General features: G+C 46.5%; 1 protein-coding gene across 1 annotated transcript; it reads right to left on the minus strand.

Annotated features, from left to right (window-relative positions):
* Positions 1–262: 262 nt before the first annotated feature.
* On the minus strand, positions 263–13,218 carry LOC126536043 (kelch repeat and BTB domain-containing protein 12-like). The gene is made up of 4 exons (XM_050182936.3): positions 13,051–13,218; positions 7,306–7,458; positions 3,178–3,380; positions 263–455 (listed from the first exon to the last, which is right to left on the minus strand). Exons 1-4 carry the CDS (start codon positions 13,207–13,209, stop codon positions 263–265), a joined length of 708 nt encoding a protein of 235 aa, XP_050038893.3. The 5' UTR covers positions 13,210–13,218.
* Between the last annotated feature and the right edge of the window lie 284 nt (positions 13,219–13,502).

Below are 13,502 nucleotides of genomic sequence, written 5' to 3' on the forward strand. Positions count from 1 at the left end.
AACTGTTTTTTTTTTTATTTTGGTCACTAAGGTAATTAAGGGCCAATTTGCCATCTTGCCACTAGACAACGCAGGGGAGCAGCAGTACTAAGTGTTATATTTCGTTTTACCGATCGTAAAATGCGATCATTATGCAAAACTTGAGGAAGAACAGAGCAGCCGTAAGCGCAAGGTCTCTCTCTTTTATTATAATTTATTATAATTTTAGGGGAAAACGCAGGTCCGTACGAGCCGGCATGGTGACGGGCTCGTACGTTACTCACTAGATGGCGTCGAGGACGGCCTTTTTGACGGGCTCCATCTCGGCAACGCCAGGATACTCGAGGCAGTGGTGTAGCTCGCTCAGGTTCATGTGGTTGAAGCGCACTGCGGCCATGAGCTTCTCGCTGTGGGGAGACCGCTCTTCGGGAATGTGGTTGAGCCAGCGCATCGCCGCCTCAAACACTTCTTCTTCGCTACGCGGACAGACAGAAGGCGTTGACGATTAGCTTGAAAGCGCACTTTGGGCGTAGAGATTGGCTACGTTGACCAGTTGTCGTTACATTGCGATGCCCTGTGACAAGAAAACACTGCTTCCTCGAGAATGTCTGTTGTTAGCGTTCGAGGTGTGTATTACAGAGCTAGTAACGCACGCGTTATTTTTATTAACGTGCAGAACGAGGCAAGCTTGACGTGACGTCTACAGAGCTCCCATGATTGGCAACGTTGCTTTCATCATTTGCAGCCGCATGTCATGCGTTGTAAGAGACCATGCGCTGCCAGACGAGAGTCGCTCAGACTGACACGCCAAAAGTGCTGCGCGTACTATAGCACCTCTCCTTAAGGAAAAATACGTACTGCCAGCTGTTTCTACCTTTAGTATTCACGTCACCGTCTTAGCATTGCTTCTGGCGCTTCCTCGTTGTGAAACAAAGGTATTATCAGGTGCGAGTATTGTCTACGTTGGTGAAGGGCCATTATCACCAGGCTCCAGCGCAAAGTCTGAATATGCACTTGGAGATGTAGGGCACCGTCTAGAGAAAATTTTTCAAATGGGTTCATTATTAGAGGAGATAGCAGAAACTGATATGTCACGTTGCTATGTTACCACGAGGCGACTTGGACCTAAGTCCTTCTCCCTCGACAAACATCCTCAAGTGACACTTATTCACTGACAGTGCCGCTATGTGCCTCTTCCTCGTGTGCTTCTTTTCACCTGCGATTGTGGCCTTTATGTAAAACGACGAAAAGTGCCGCTCGACCAGCCGCGTGGCACTCTTTCACGCCTGTGCACAGGGGACACGTTAAAGATGTCCCGGTGGTCATTCCCCATGTACGGCGTATTCATGATCGAATCGTGGTTTCGGCAGGGAAAAAATCTCAAAATTAATTCACCCTGTCGTATATTGCGGGCTTTCTTTAACGCTTGAAAAAAAAATTCTGTAGCCCGTATTCGGCAACAGAAAGATGGATCGAAAATTTTTCGCGATGGCCGTCAATTTTCTGACAAACAATTTTTGCCCTGATTACAATATTTGAGTTGTTAAAGAATTATTAACTAACGATGTAATTAGGCAAAATACAAGAAATAATCTGACTTGCCTCAAGTGACGGCAAGCAACATTACCCTGGTTCTTTCCAGCTACGTGGCACTTACGTATCTTTAAATTTTGACGCAAGTTACGTCTCAAACCCTGTATATCACTTCGAAGCATGGCCTTCAATTGTATGCAACGGGTTGAAAAGGCCGTTAAACCTTTGCTGAAATACCTCAACTTGGAAGAAACGACAAGAAAGCGTCGTTTTAAATATTCAGTCAAAGCTCAACCGCGGCGGCCACGGGCGCGAGCCTTCAGCAGCGGCGGTACTCTTAACCATTGATCTTGTGTCCCTCTTGATCAGGCTTGCACGTAATAAATTACATGTAATTAATTGCTCGTAATCAACTGCATAGTTCAGTAATGTTGTAATTTAACGATTACTTTGTTTATTCGTTAAGGCTCACTGTAATTCAATTGCTTTTTCATTAGCCAATGGCATGTAACTATAGTTACTTTATCGACGAGACCAGCTGTAACAAAAGACACAGCTTCGAGAGCTTCGCCCCTGGATCGTGCCACGCAGCCGCCTCGCACGTTCGAGGCGGTCAAACCCCGGTATCCGCTTCCTCATCTTATTGACGCTCCCCCAGGTGTTGGCCCACAAATTGGGCAAGTGATGATAAGTCTCGATGGCGTATGTCATTTGGGAACGTTGTGGAGCAAATGAAATGTGGGCCATTTTTTCAGCTTTTCATTGGCCCACCGGGGAGCGTGTTCTCCGAGTCCCAGCAACGATGAAGCGCTGCGCGTCATAGAGGACCCCGATGCTGAGTAACCACAGACCTGTGGCGCAAGATCCGTATACGTTACAACACCGTCCTAACCCGTAGCGCACAGACCGAGCGAAGTGGCTAGGCCCCGTGTCTTTCCCTCTTTTTCCTCCTCGAGCACATATTCACTGTCGCTGTCGATGCCTTCACAACGAAGAAGAGGGACGATGGCGAACGAAATTTTGTAAAAGCTATTGTTAGCGCAGATAAGCAACGTATGAAGGGCTACAAAGGACAGGCCAGCTCGTTATGTTTGCTTTATCGATGCGATGCTATGAAAGGTTCAGAGGAAGGTAACGTAAAGGTAATTGATTACCATTGTGTAATTGCTCATTTACTTTTTTAGGGGAACAACTTGTAACTGTAATCAATTACATTTTTGAATGAAGTAATTGTACTTGTAATCAGTTACCTTTTTTTTTCTGAATTATATCGGAACTGGAGACTGCAATTGTATTTGTGACATTTGTATTTGCCAAATGTTTGTCATTGCTTGTGAGGCACGAGTAGTTCGGTAATATCTTTCTAGATGGTAACGCATCTTAAGCACATATAAGTAAGATGCGGTCAGCTTGGAGGAAGTGTGGAAATGAGAAAATTGTCTATATGTTATCATCGACAGGTAAAAATATATGGATAGGCAGCGCCATTACATTGTTCCTTTACGTGCACTTTTCGTCAGAACTGGTATGATATTGCATCGGTGTGCTATGTCTGAGAACACTCAGTACTTGCGCAAAACGTTAAAAAACGTCATCACATTGATTGGCAATGATGCACAGTGCGTCGTCTACTACACAGCGGCCTCTGCGAAAGGCGCCGCCCACCAGTGACATCCCAGAGTGTCGGCGGACAGCAGCCGGACGACGTCCTCGGCGTCCAGCTCGAGGAACTCGCGGGTGGCCACCACCGACATGAAGTGCGCCGTGAGGAACTGGTAGGCGCGCTGCTCCTCCTCGGCCATGTTCAGGCGCCGGGCCGCGGAGAACATGAGGATCTGCTGGCCCGTCGGCGTCGTCTCCGTCTCCATCTGCGGCGCCGAGCGAGACCAGCAGATACACTTCGAGAATTCGCCGTACTGGAGCACTCGGTCGTAAGCTACGGTAGCTACGGTAGATTAAGGGCATTCACATACACTATAGTTACGTGCGTAAAGTTCTGACGGAGGATGTATACGCGACGAGCGGTTAGACCTGGCGTAGTATTTCGCAATAAAAATTTAGAAGGGCCGCGCAACGAGAGATGGAACGAAAAGAAATGATAGCGTATCGTTAAGAGACGGGAAGACAAGACTGGTGGATGAGAGCGTAAATGGTGCTAGCTGATATTGTAGCTGCTATTAAGAGGAAAAATACAGCTGAGCAGGCCATGTTGTGCGTAGGGCGGATAGCCTGTGGTCTATTAAGAGTTACAGAATGAGTGTCATGAGAAAGGAAGAGCAATCGAGTACGGCAGATAATTAGGTCATGTGATGAAATGAGATAACTTGCAGGTAAGATGGAATGCAGGGATATTGCAGATTGCTCTGTGGGGCTCCTCCTGCCGTAGACATCGGACATCGATAGGTTGCAATGATGAGTGACAACTTATAACGATTTGGAGTTTCTTGCCAAACAGAAATCTAGCAGGTTCAATGACTTTTCGTCAGGACTGAAGGGAAGGCGAGCAGAGCATAGTCCGGCTGTCCGGAAGTTGTGCTGAGCGCCGGCTGACTGCTGTGGCAGGCGGTGTGCGGACACGCCTCTTGAAAAAGCATTGGTGGTGGCGAAAGTTGCAGACGACACTGTGAGTGGCTAAGCATGTGCTAAATGTAGTCAAGCAAGCGAAGCGAGACATGCCGGTTCGCGGGTGCCGCCATGCGGTGGCGTGCTAAGACATGTGCTTCATCGTTATTACGATTTCTGCTGTATATACGCCCCCATATAAAGCCGTCACCGCATGGCATTCAATAGTCAGTCACCATTGCACCATTTCAGCTGTGATAATACCCCAGTAGGCTATACGTTTATAGGAAGTGGGAGAAGGATATCGATGACGAAGATGTGTTTACAGTTGGGAACCTTGACAGGAAAGTCAGCTTGTCGCTTCCAAAGAACAATGACCTCTAAGGCGCTGAATTTTTGTGTGCAGAAGTGTGGCGCTGGCTTTCAGCTGTGTATATGGCTCAAAGTGATTTAATAGCGGTGGGCCCCTAGATGCTGTTCTGGATTACGTGCCACGATGACAACGTCCGGACATATGGGCAACGTAATGCCATGAAATAGTTGCAGACGGGACCGGGATATTGTAACGATTCTCTTTCAGTGCTATTCCTTCTTGCGCTTCGTCAGTCGTCAGAGTGTTCTTCTGTCTGTGTTATCACCCGGGTCGGCCAGACAAAACTGGTGTATGATAAGCCATAGAAACGAATTACAGGAATTATTGCATTATACCGGCCCAGGCTTTCATGTAACGCATGTGTGAGCGTCCGCAAAGTGCACATGGCTTCATGCTATCAATGCTGGACGCCGTTTATAACGGGCCGGTTTCTGTTGTAGCAAGCCCCCGACGTGAAATTAGTTCAAACCTGTCGGGGTATACCTATACTAAAGCTGAGCCTTTGGTCCACTTGGTCCTATGGAGCATGTAGCTACGTTCTGTTGATGATTTGTAATCTGACGCAGTGAGTCGAAGTTGCTGCGGTTCCCGAAACAGCGTTAGTATAGTTGTCGCATTTTAATAGCTCGTAACGATGTTACAAAAGACGTTCTATTTAATCGTAGATCATCTGCCATGTCAATACTACGAAAGGGGCACGGTTACTCTCGGCATTCGACATGCTGGGGCAGCTCTCTGGCATTTGCGAACCAACGGTTTCGAGGAAGGAGTGTAACGCTCACAACTTCTTTCAGCGTGCCTTGATGGAGTGTTTGGGGCACGGGAGAATTTAGATGGTTACACTCGCCACCGAGCGCAAGAGAAAAATTAAAGAAAGAAAAAATTGGCCGACGATTACGCTTCTTGGTAATGCGATCTTTGAGTGCAGCTTCTGCCTTATTTCAACAACAAGCAACCGCATACGGAACACGCAGTGCCGAACGGAAGCGGTTCTGCGTTTTGCATTGAACAGCACACACCGCGATTGACCGCTATCGAGCCGGCACTCCGGCGACGCGCCATCGCGCCATATTTAGTCGGTCACCGCCACGGAGAGGGGGAGGAGATTAGCAATTATTATTTAATGTTTCTTCTGAGGTGGAATGAGGAAACGGGTGGAAAACAGGGGTATTGAGGAGAGGCCACACACTCATTCACACAGACAGGCCTCAATGGCCGCATAAGGTTGAGGTGGGAAGTAGAAGAAAGGGGACGAAACGCTATAACTGTATTTCGAATCACCGCAACAGCACTGCTCCAGGTAAGGGGAGGTATAGGCGGGAGAAGGACAGCCAGGCACAAGCATTGCCAGAGGAGCCAAATGCCACTGGGGAACGCGCTAAACGGGGACGCGAGCGAAACGGCTGAGAGCCGTCCAGCCACGCAACGCGGAGACAGAGGAGCGCCCGCCGCCGGCACCGCGGCAGTGCCGCGACAGCGGGAGAATGGACGGCGAGGGCGGAATGGACAGTAGCAGCGAGAGTCGCCGCAACGGCGCTGCGCGGAGGAATGGGGCGAGAGGATAGGCGAGAACACGTGATCCGGCTTTGGAGGACAAGGGGAGAGCAAGACTCGCACCGCGCGCGATATGGCAGCAGGAGCGCATGGATGATGACCTCGGTTACGGCGAGGCCGACGGCGACGTGAAATGCGGGAACGGGCGCCAAAAAGCTGCGCTGTAAAACCAAGCCCATGACAAAGTAGGTGGCGAAAATCTAACGTTCATGCGCTGACTGGCACTGTGGAAACACAAAACACAGGTAAAACAGCTCCAAACGTTAAATCCGAAACCGCCGCTTCGATGCGTTCGCCGCGATACCTCAACGATGGCACTAGCGCACTGCAGAACCTGAGCGCACCTTCGCGAAATGTGCGCCAGCGCAATCTCGGAGGCCACGGTACGCCGTTGCGCGGTACAGCCGCCGACCGCGGCGACAGCGGAGGCGCTGCAGCATGAGGCAGCTGGGAAGCTGTGAACGCCGTGGCGAGCGGGGGGTGTCAAACCTAAACTGTTCACTGTTCGGGCTTGTTCATTCAAACTGGTATTTCGGCGAACCAGTCGTTCCACGAATCGAGAAAGGACGCTTTGTTCTGTTCGGGCACACACCGGGTGTGGCGAATTATGCGACTCCTCTTTGGATTCCTGCAACCGTTACGAAGTGGCGAGGACGAAGCTAGCCGGACGTGGACATTCTCCGTATTGACATCAGCGTAATGATTGCCCGGCATTTTCGCTAGGGTTTCGACAAATAAATCGTTATCAGCAACGCCCACGATGACGGCACGAAATGGTCGTCGGTTAGCATAGCCGTCACTATTTTCTTGAAGACTGGCCCGCAGCAAGTGCATCCCGCTTACTTTCTAGCGCACCTCTCCCAGACGCAGCTGTATTTCTGAGATGCGTGGACTTGAACTGTGAAAAACGGTCAACGAATATACAGCAGGCCAGGCTGGCAACGACAGAGCCGAGGAGCCTACATACGTGTAACGTTGGCAGAAAACACAGATGTACTGCTTCAGAGGAGAGCGCTTGAGAGGCAGTAATATTCTTGTTACCAACATTTGACACTTCTACACTGTTTTACATATACTAACCCGTACAAAGGCAGGGTTTTGGGACGATCGTAATGCATACTTTAATATGACATTGAAGTTTTGTTCCTTCATACATCTCTTTTCATTGTTCGAGCTACACATACGTAAATGTAGTGTAATACCTATCCCATATATTAAATACAGGCCGAGATATTAAATAGGGACCATGAGACAGCGGGTTAACCCGACTCCACTGCTTGCGTGTGTGGCGCTATAACACTCACCTGAATGCAATGCTTGACAACATCGGACATGTGAAGACGGAAGGCCGCGTTAAACACGTCGTCCACATTTTCTGGTGTTACTTGCAATTCACCCGTGTTCATGTACTTGAGTAGCACGGCAAATGTCGCTGCGGAAACGCCCGACAATTTGAGCTGGAAGCAAGGAGCAGAAACAACATCAGCTTGCATAGATTTGTCGTACTTGTACCTTGGAACTAACGATCTTCCTCTGTTATACGCGGCTTGCGTTTATCGTGAAGTAGGTAGGACGCTGAAAATTCGCTTCAAGAAACACGCAAAAACAAACTTTAGTTGTATATTTCTGTATCCTCGAAGTCTGGTGAACATACGATCCAAGTTGTTGCCGAAAAAAAAACAGTTTAAGATTAGGCTAAGCAAATGCCATTTGTACAGTAATAATCTCTCACGGCCGCACTTTCGAAAAATCTAAAGAATATACAATCAGCGATGGAACCATGGTCAAAGTCATGTTAGTTTGTGCGTGAATAGTATGAACTGTGTTTCACCTGAATAGGTTTTGTGAAAGCTGTGTTCTAAACGGGTGAAAAATTACAGAAATTTAGATAATTGTCTCCTAATGCGTAGCATTCTTTGGCTCGGCTCGTATTTTTCTTTTCCCGTGTTTAGTTTACTTTCTGCTTCTCTTTCACTGTTGACCCACCCCAAATTTCAAGTTGACCCACCGCCAAATTTGGGTTGGCCCACTGCCAAACTTCAGGTTGGCCTACCCCCAAGTTTTGGTTGGCCCACTCTCAAATTCAGCTTCGCCCACGCCCATATCCATCCCAAATTTAGGTCCACTCTCTCCGAAGTTCAAATTGGCCCACCCCAACCACACGTATTTTCTATCGAGCCCCTATGTATTCCTATGGGAAAGCTGTCACGCTTTTTGCGTTACAGACACGGTTTTGCACGATTTCGCTAGCAAAATTGCTCGGGTACTCTCCAAGGGATGCTGCGCATCAAAATTAGAATTCAGGAAAGTTGACCAGACTTGGAAACAAGATTTCCTTAAAGATCCCCTCGCCAGGCCTGGCCATTTTGAGCTGATAAGCGCAGAGCATGCATTGCGCGATAACAATCGTGGGTGCAAAGTAGTACATCGCTACGCGCCGCGGAAAGGCCTGAAATTTCAATGCGAACTCCGTTTCCCTTTTCACTCGTAGCGAATCCGGCCGGAGAGGGACGGTGACGTAGTCGGGCTCCTGCGCTTACGTAATCGTGTCTGCGGTGACACGTGACTTCGAGAATTATTCAAGACATCAATTATCTGTGCGATGTGTTGCTTGAATTGACAAATTGAAGTTTAGAGAAATAATAAAACACAAAAATGGAATGTCTGCGTGTTTATTGTTTTACTTGGCACCGAAGCAATTTACTTCCGTTTCGTCTGCTTGTTCCCACGTTCGTGCGGTCACGTGCGCAGGTACTGAAACTATGCCGTTTTCTACCGTGTTCCAGCGCGTGATCACGCTCGGCGATTCGCTTGTTTGCTTCAGTATTCGTGTAGCACGGAATTATACCGCTAGTCATGTTTCCTTGTGCACAGCACGCAAAATCGTGCTCTGCGTCAGCGAGACAAGAGCTCGCGCGCGACGCCGTCGGCGGAAATGCGTCGCGCAGGAAAAAAGAAGAGCAGAAAAAAATAAAGGCGGTGCCTGTAACGTATTAGTCACGCGTCGTCGAGGTCCGGTATGGCAGAACGCAGGGAAGGAATTTGCGTAGGCTAGATGGGGCGAGGGGAGAGAGCGTCTTGCTTGGCAGTGGAGCCCGCCTGCTGAAATCATGGCTTCGCGGCACTGAAATATTTCTATCTCGGCTATTAATGAGCCGATTTGAAAAATTTTTGCGGCAGAACACTCATTAGAGGACACGTAACAACTTACAGCGTATAACTAAAATTTGCTGTGGGGCCTGGTGAGGGGCCCTTTAAGAGGAAGCTTTAGCTCGGGCCCAACTCTGACACGGCCTATTCAAATACATGCGAAACGCAAAAACGTTTTTCTGAGATAACCCCTTGACCGATTTTAACGAAATTTATTGCATTTGAGAGAGAAACTTAATTGTAGTGACTGTTGGAAGCGGAATTTCTATTTTGGGCCTGAATTTTGTTACAATGATATTGAAACATTCGAAAGTTTGAAAACAGTAGAAGCACGAAGTTTGCAAATTAATAGCTCTGCATCAAAAAAAGATATCGCGGTTCTGTAAACGGCACCCATTAGATCATTAAGAGCGGACAAATTTATTATGCCATTTTAAATCTTACGTTAATTTGTTACGTCGTGTACAAGGGTTCAGCAAAGGCTTTATTTCAATATTACTAAATTTTTTGACATTCATGTGTGACATATCAATTTTGTCCGCTTTAGATGTACTATTAGACACAATTCACATAATTGTGATCTCATTTTTCATTGCCGAGTTAAAGAGTGTTAAACGTGATAGTTTTGTTTTTGAGAATTTTCGATTTTCGCCAATTTTTAATAAGAAATTGACGAGCTAAATCGAAAATTCGAAGCGACTAGTCACTAGATTTTAAGGTTTCCTTTTAAATGCAACAAACCTCGTCAAATTTGGTGCGGTGGTTGTCGAGAAAAACGTATTCTCCTTTTACATGTATTTAGATAGGAGCACCTGAGCTAAGGCTTCCTCTTAAAGGGACACTAAAGCGTAACAATAAATCAGTTTAGACTAATAAACCATTGTTTGAGAACCCTGCGGGCAGTCATTTCAAAATAACAGTTTGATTATTAGACGAGAAAATGAAGGTCGAAGTATTAGTATTTGAATTTCGCGCCGAAACCTCGACGCCGGTACGTCAGTGTGACGTCAGGGACTCCAAAGTACGTTTTCGCATTTGGGCCGCGTTGGCTCAGTAAAGGTGCCCGAAACTCGCCATATTTAATATTTGGTTCCTTCAGAACACAATGTAGGCAATCTGTACCGCTATATAGGTAAGCAGGCCCTAGAAGATGCCACGAAAATCCATGACGTCACAGCCACCAGGTGCGGGAACTTCAAGGAGGCGTCGCCACCCGTCATTCGTTCTTCCGCATGTTCTGCCTTACCAAGCGTCTTATCGTGGTAAGAATGGTGTTTTTGGTGTTGTAGAAAGGTAATTTACTGATGCAGAAGAAATCAAATCGGTAATGAGCGGGGTAAGCTTGTTACCTGATTTATGACTGCAGTGTAGTCACTTTCCCCACTTTCTAATAATCAGGTTAACAGCGGTTACGATGCGACCATTGAAAAATCTTTGTATAATTAAGAGAATCAACGTGCACCATTAAAATTGGTTATAGTTATATTCTTACTAGAGGACGAGAGCGGTTGGGCGTTTCCTGTGTTTAGCGTTTCACAATAAAACTTATGCGCCAACTGTACTCATCTCATATATAGAAACATAAGGCGATTTCAAGAGGAAACTCTAGCTCGGGCCCAACTCCGATGCCGCCTATTCAGATACATGTAAAAGGCAGAGACGCGTTACCACTGGGCCAATGTTAATCAATTTTGTTGAATTTGAGAGAGAATGTCAAATTATAGTGACTGTTCGAAGAAGAATTTTCATTTAGGGCCCGAATTTTTTAAAAGGTGCTTTTAAGAACTGACAAGTCTGAAAAAAAAAAGTGGGAGCACGTTGTTTACAAATTCGCATCTCTGCACTAAGAACAGATATCGCAGTTCTGTAAACTGCATCCGTTAGAGAGTGTCCAAAGCGGATTTATCAATTTACATCTTACGTGAATTTGCTACACTGTTTGCAATGGTTCTGCAGAAGTCCTACTCACATATTAGTAGTTCATTTGAGAGCCATATATAATGCATCAATTCGGCCCCCTTTACATGTACTATTATTGCAACTTACAGAAATGTGGCATCGTTTTTAATTGCTGAGCTATTGAGTTGTAAACTTGAGTTTCGTTTTCTGAAAACTAGCGCTTTTTAACAATATTTATAAACATATTGACGATCTAAATAAAGAATTCGCTACTAGCAGTCAGACTTAAACATTTCTTTTAAATGCAACAAACAATCAAATTCGGTGCAGTGGTCGCCGAGAAAAACGATTTCTCCTATCCCATGTATTTATATAGGAGCCCTCCAGCTAAAGCTTCCTCTTCATTCGGGGTCAGGAACTGTAAATCTACGATAATGCAGTGCTGGAGCAAAATAAAGTTATTTTGTCAAAATTTGATAACAAAGATGTTCTGTTTGGTGTGTACCTCGACTTTAGTAAATCATTCTACAATATTCGACATTGCGTGCTGCTCAAAAACTATAATGTTACGAACTTCGAAGTTATCCGAAAAAAAAAATGGTTTAAACGATGAGAAGCTTTCAAATTTGAAAGGTGTTGTGCAGGGACGTATTTCAGGGCCTCTTCTTTCAATTTCTTATATAAATGGCCTAATACTTGTTCACCGTAATGCTGAACATGTGTTATATGCTGATGATGTCAGAATCATCAGCATATAACATATATATGGCATGAAAAATAATGTACCAACTCCTTTCTAAACTGAGAATCTGGACCCTTTTCAAACAACTCGAGGTAAAGACAAAAACAAGCAAAGCTGTTCTATCTCGGCCGATAAGCAAGAGGGAAGTTCGAGTCTGTTATATAGCAACATTGAAATGAAAATTGTTCCTTACATTAAAATATTGTAACACATAAAAGGTATGATTTAGAATGGCCATATAGACAGTGTTTTACAGCAGTTATCAAGCGTCGTTGGTATGCCATATCGGTGTAATACAATGTTACCATTTGAACATTAACTTGGTACTGATAGATGTTTTATCCCTACCATTCTTACGGGTAGCACAAGCTCTCACAAATTTGGGAAAATTGCACATCCTTCAAATGAAGTTCGAGAAAACCGTTTAATCTTCTGCGTGATTCACATGCCAATAACTACTTTCTTAAAGCTAGAATTTTTACCTGTATTTAAACTTTACGAGTATGAGCTAGGTGTCGCATTAGCCATCAGATAAAAAAAACAGTCATTTTTAATCTAATATCTGACTTAAACCTCAGCCCTCGGCAGAGCACTCGATACAAAGAAGCATGGAAAGTGCGTTTTACTGAAAAATATTCTAAAGGAAAATTATCATGGATTTTGCCGACCTTACTCAATAAGTATGCTAAACTAGTCATTAACGTTATGTCATGTGTTGCGGTACCACGTGGCAACACTCATGTTGCAAAACGGGGCTTTTGGCTCTACAGTGGACTTGCTTATCGCGCACATACGGAAGAATCGTTTGGTCATTTTAATGTCATACCAGCATACAAATTTTATCACTAGAACTTAGCAGTGAAAAATAAATATAAAAATCCGCACGTTATTATAAATCTCGCTAATCTAAGCGGCAACGTTCCTTGCTATTCGGTAGAAGCGCGAGCCATTGGGCTAGTTGGTCCGTCTATGTTCGTATGCGTATTTGTTTCAGTGAGCATATGACCGCGCACTTCCGCAGTGAGGAGGTCCGGTATGCAGAGGCACAACAATTGGCTGCATTAAGAGGATTTGCTGTCTTGCGCGTGAGCCGTTCGGCACGACAGCGGAAGCAGCCGCGCCCGGTCAGCAAAGCTGGGGACTTTCTTTAGCGCGAGGAAGGCCAGCTACGGTTTCCTGGCTCGTAATTCCCCAGGTACGCATGCACCGAGTATGCGGTGGTGGTTTCGTCGAAGCTTTCGCAACCGCGGCATCGCACCTTGTGCTTGTTCCGGTTCTCCAGCTTCTCGAGGGTCTTCCTGAAGAACTGACTGTGCTTGGTGAGCAACGGGCGGTCGACGTGGAACGCTTGGCCCTCGACGAACACGACCAGGCCGTTTCGCCCGCCGCCGCCGCCGCTGGACAGCGACGACGCCATGGCGGCGGCCGCGCGCCCGCTGCGACAAATCGATTAGCTCGCACGCTTTGCCGCTCTTTCACAGCCGCGCCGCGACGGCTGCGCGGAGGCTGTGTTATCGAGGTAGTCACTGTACGGGGACACCCAAGGCGCAGCCGTCGTGCTGTGTCGACGGCACACGTCCGGTTCGCGCCTGGAGAGTGTTCAGAGACTCGCAGTGCGTGTGATTGGAAAAACGACGAAGCTCGTTCGGCTCTGCATGTCAGGGCTTCTGCTGCTGGCACGAGTGCTGTCCCCGCGCTAGCGTTGCTGCT

This window comes from Dermacentor andersoni, chromosome 4 (assembly GCF_023375885.2).
Source record: "Dermacentor andersoni chromosome 4, qqDerAnde1_hic_scaffold, whole genome shotgun sequence".
NCBI classification, from domain to species: Eukaryota; Metazoa; Arthropoda; class Arachnida; order Ixodida; family Ixodidae; genus Dermacentor; species Dermacentor andersoni.